Source organism: Montipora capricornis, chromosome 12 (assembly GCF_036669925.1).
Source record: "Montipora capricornis isolate CH-2021 chromosome 12, ASM3666992v2, whole genome shotgun sequence".
NCBI classification, from domain to species: domain Eukaryota; kingdom Metazoa; phylum Cnidaria; class Anthozoa; order Scleractinia; family Acroporidae; genus Montipora; species Montipora capricornis.
The window spans coordinates 11,215,757-11,220,756 of record NC_090894.1 but is presented as its reverse complement, the minus strand read 5'-3'; the positions used below and the strand labels follow the sequence as shown (position 1 = coordinate 11,220,756).

At 39.7% G+C, this 5,000-nt stretch overlaps 1 protein-coding gene and 1 pseudogene across 3 annotated transcripts in view; one reads left to right on the top strand and one right to left on the bottom strand.

Annotated features, from left to right (window-relative positions):
* The window catches only part of LOC138027666 (retinoschisin-like), a 20,177-nt gene extending 16,307 nt beyond the window's left edge, over positions 1–3,870 (top strand). For all 3 annotated transcript variants that reach the window (XM_068875229.1, XM_068875230.1, XM_068875228.1), the window contains exons 3-4: positions 975–1,306; positions 2,573–3,870. In XM_068875229.1, the coding sequence (XP_068731330.1) occupies positions 975–1,306; positions 2,573–2,725 (485 nt within the window). In that variant the 3' untranslated portion in view covers positions 2,726–3,870. The remainder of the gene's footprint in view (positions 1–974; positions 1,307–2,572) is intronic.
* A 736-nt stretch (positions 3,871–4,606) lies between these two features.
* The window catches only part of LOC138025444 (kelch-like protein 3), a 13,341-nt pseudogene continuing 12,947 nt past the window's right edge, over positions 4,607–5,000 (bottom strand).

The following is a 5,000-nucleotide window of genomic DNA, read 5'->3' as shown; positions in this document are numbered from 1 at the left end:
TTGCTCTTTCTATGTTTTACGCTCTGAAATAAAAACTTTCTTTGGCGTTGACGACATTTTAACCTCTGTGATGACAAATATCGTTGTCGATAAGAGTACAGACAACGCTGAACCAATTTCGATTGGTTAATTAGACAACTTTGGCGTCGGTTTGGTCCTTGCGTATGTTCCCCATTACGAGCGCGCTTTGGGGTGGTAAATAGGCAACGACGCTATGGGCTATAACCAGTCTCATCCAATAAGCGCGAATGGAATAATGTTTTTATTAAATTTTCATTAAATTCAGAACTGTTTGACTTATGAAAGGACAGAATATTGTCTCCGTGTTTACCGTGAAACGATCGACGCAATCAGTTTCCATAAAAGGCTATTTTTTACGGTATATGAGCTGATAACCGAGATTGAGTGAGCCAATCAGAAAGCGAGAAATGCAATTCCCGAGATTTAAAGTTAAACGACTGGAAAAATGGACATTATAAACAACAGGCTGTGTAAAGAGATGAAGTGGAGTGCAGTAACAATTTGAACTCGACACCATATTGTTAGGAGTCATGAGGCTAATTTAAGTCAATGAAACCTACAAGACCATTTTCATCAAAAAAAGTTGCGATTTATTGTTTTGTATTTTACCTAAAGGTCTATAGAGAGCAGGAGAGACACATTAATTTTTAAATATGAAACGGCGATTTTCAATCTTGCAGACATTTCTTCAGTGTAAGAGTTACATGAGATGAAAATCTGAATATAAATATCAGATAAATGTTAATGAGTACAATTGAAACATTTCAAAAATGTCTAAAGAATGCAAATTGCAGAAATTGGCTTAAATTAACATGTTGAAGTTGTTGATTAAGGGAACGGTTTTCCCATAGGATGTTTAAGGCTTCTTTTGTATTGATATCGAGTCCCAGTGATTGCTTTCAAGTAATCCAGCTCAAGAATAACATGAAAATTCGATATCACTTTAACCACAGAATGCCGCAGTCATCCCCTTGGAATGGAAAGTAGGGCAATACCGAACTCAGCGGTGACGGCTTCTTCAACGTGGCAAGGATCGACGGCATATAGACCCTGGCAAGCCAGGCTCAACAATGCGAGGAACGGTCAAACAAGTAGTGGCTCTTGGTCGGCAAATGAAAATAAAGTTGGAGAGTGGTTGCAAATTGACCTTGGCAAGGAGACAGCAGTGACAAAAGTAGCCACGCAGTGGAGGCCTGATCATGATCAGTGGGTATCTTCATACAAAATTCTGTTGAGCTTGGACGGAGCAAACTGGAATGCGTATCGAAGCAATGGTTCTGAAAAGGTAAATGTCGTTTAAGAAAGGCATTCTCAAGAAATAAGTAACTTATTCAGGAAAACGTTGCTAGTGGAAAGAACGTTTAAAATATAGTACTGAGATAAAAAAGGGACCACTACGATGGCGGTTTCGCTGTTTTTAGGTCGAACGAAAAACTAAGAACTGTACATGAGTAGCTCACACTTACAACATTTCTAACAACTCGCACTTATATCTATGTAGTAAAGGAGCGGAAAAGTGGATGGAGGGGGGGGGGGAGAACTGGTAAGGATATAGCCATATCACCTTTGGCAGAACAATGGTCAACACTGATTCCCACCTTCGTATTTGCCAGCTTGGCCAAATGTCTTTCGCCGTATGGTTTTCGCATTGCCTGTGCATGGGTGGCAATTTCTTAACCGCATGTGAAAAAGACGTCCAAAGTGTTTTCAAATTTCAATCCATTGTTTATCGTTAACTATTTAACTGTGGATGACAAAAAATACTCTCACTTTGTTTAGAAGGTTAAGTGATCACAAGACGTTTACACTATTCCTTAATTTTTTTTTGAGAATTGGAAAGAATGAGTGAATGACAAAGCAAGCCCCCGATAAAACTTGTTTCATCTTTACAGCTCGACCACGCATATATAGTGGTTCGCTGTAACGTCAGAATCTACCAAAAGACAGGCATATTTAAGCAATAGAGGACGTTTTCCGTGTTTCCATAGCCTCATCTAAACACGAGGGGAAGTTGGGAGAGTTCGAGACAGTTATGCCTACCCAAGACGCAGTCGAGGGTCCAAGATTCAGTCGAGGGTTTGCATAACTGTCGAGAATTCTCCCAACTACCCCGAGTGTTTAGATGAGGCTTTGGAAACACGGAAAAAAGTCCTGTATTGCTTTTATATATTATTTCTCAAAGATAAGTCGACAAGTGAAGGAAAATGCTTGTTTTTTTCTTCTAGATTGAAACAGATTTTCTTGATACACGCTCATATTTCCTATCAGCCAATCAAAACGGGCGTCTGACAACCAATGAGAGTGCGCGTACTATCCTAATTATTTTATAAAGGAAAGTAGCAGGGCAGCACTGCTGGAACATAATAGACCATATTGGAATTCCCAGTATTGGACTGGAACTAGCTTGCAATGGAGGCTAATGCGGGGAAATCTTTTCAAATGCAAACTTTTTAATATATTCCCCCGCATTAGCCTCCATTGCAAGCTAGTTCCAGTCCAATACTGGGAATACGAATATGGTGTATTGACATAGCATAATATTATTTTTCAGGTTTTTACGGGAAATTCAGACACAAGAACAATTGTCTCGCACAAGTTGGTGCCAAGAATTACGAGCAGATATGTTCGCTTTTATGTAATGTCGTGGCATGGCCACATATCCATGAGGGTTGAGCTGTATGGCTGTGTTATTAACGGACCATAACTTTTCATTAAATTGCAACCGCACTCTAGTGAACGAAAATCTGGTAAATAACCTACCATTCATTGTATGGAGGTTAAGCCGTGTTCTTTGTCTGTCTTTCGTAACAATTTAGTCAAGTTTTATAGTAGTAAATCGTACGTTATATTATAGAAGTAAATTCTACGTTAAAAGGGGAAGCAGCGCTGGCGCAGTGGTGAGAGCATTTGCCTTTTACCGGATTCGACGTCATATGTGGATTGAGTTTGATGGTTCTTGTTCCGAGAGGTTTTTCTCCGGGTCTGACTCCGGTTTTCCCCTCTCCTTCAAAATCAACCTTTGATTTCAGTTGATTTGATTTCAGGTTATTTGTAGTCTCCCAAATTAGTAGAGCACTCGGCTAAATAACCTTGAGGCTTAAATAAAGTGATTATATTTATTATCATTCTTTCATAACATATTTCAAATGGCTGAGATGGAACTTGTGTATGATTATTAACCCCGGTGGATGAAATGAAGAGATTATAGTTTTCCGATGATGACCCGAGGATACTCGGAACACTCGCATATACCGCTACCCATGTAAAAGCCTATTTAAACACAATCTAGAGTTTGTAAATCTCACGGTCTCAACACTGATAAAGGTAATTTTTGTATAAAACGTAGCTAGTGCCAGCAATGAGTGTCCACTGATTGTTTGTATCATTCACGATAATTTAACGAAGAAAATCGAACAAGAACTTAGATTTGTATCAGATTTATTTAGCAGATATTGATTAATAAAACACTTTGTTTTGTTTTCCTTCAGGATTAGTTTTAATGAGTTTAATTAGCGATGTCAAGTCTTGCAGGGTCTTGCAGATGTACACATTCTAGATGCATATAACCACAGGCGCCCCAAGTTCAGTGTGAGGGAAAGCCTTTGTTCGAGGCTTGGTAACAAGGCTTTGTTTGTACACAAGGATCTTTTCCATCGTTTTATCGTTTCGTTTGGGGCACTAACAGCCGCCTGACGTCACTGGCTTCGATTGCGCAGCTAGCGGATTGAAATGCAAGAAAAACCTTTGCCTTGAATTCTACGGTGGCATTTGAAACCGTGGGAACATTTTATTCAGGAATATTTGACTGCATTTGGTGGGCTCCTGAGAATTCAGAGTGTTCAGCCTTGGTATTTTATTATAACCGTTGACAACCAAGAGACTGATAATGGCTCAATTTGCGTCGAATCTGAAAAAAAAAAAAAAAACACAGGAAGGAAGCGACCCACAATGGCAATAAGGTTAGGCTTTTTAATTGAGGATTTTTTCGTAAAATTATCTTCTCAGGTCTTTTATCGGGATTTCCATGCAAATCCTTATATTTTTGTTGGCTTTCCCTCACACTGAGTTTGGGGCGCCTGTGACATAACATTTGAAGTATCGAATTCGCTTCCAAGGAAAAAATGAAGATTACAACAGGAAAATTATTTGCTTGGTTCCGATAGGGAGACTCACAGACACAATGTCGTCTAATTTCAGTCTCTTTTGATTAAAACGAGTTCATTCGTGACTAGTGTGTAAATCGGTATAGTTTTTTTTAAGCTCCTGTTGTGATACCACAATGATAGCAATCACATCATCGGTCTTGTGCGAGTGATATCCGTGGTAGCAAGATAGGACCGCGAAACTCAATTCTACATTCCTCAACGGTGTTTGCAACAATTATCGTAAGGCTTTTGGCCTATGAAAGGTGTATTACACTAGTATCCCGATTGTGTCCCGATGACGTTGCGAGACAAGCCGCTCGAAAGATTGTACAGGGTAAGAGTTCCTTAAACACAAAGGCGTGGTGCCTTTGCAAAAGCGGATGATTTGTAGGCTATCAAAAGAGTCCCTAATGGCAATGTGTCTGTAAGAGTTATGATGTGTTATGTGTCGTGCACCTTTTTTAAAAATCCCCGTCCCTTTTTCTCGCGCTGGAAATATCTTTTTGGGGTCCCGTCTCTTTGTTGTTGTTTGTTGATCGCCATCTTGGATAAGCAGTCGAGCAAGAATGAATTCGCATGAAGCGCCCACTCGTATAGTACGTCTTCGCATTTAAGCGATCCAATGATAAGCTTTGCAGATGGGACACTATCACGGTGCAATATCAAATTATGAAGTGTAGACTCCTTCATGCTTTAAGTGATGTTATCGCATTTGCTCACCCGCGACCTACAATAAACTATAGCTGATATTGCACTGCATATTTCCGTTGCCGATTACGTGAGCTTTAATGGAGTAAGGTGATTTCGGCTAACTTTGCACGTCACACATTTAAA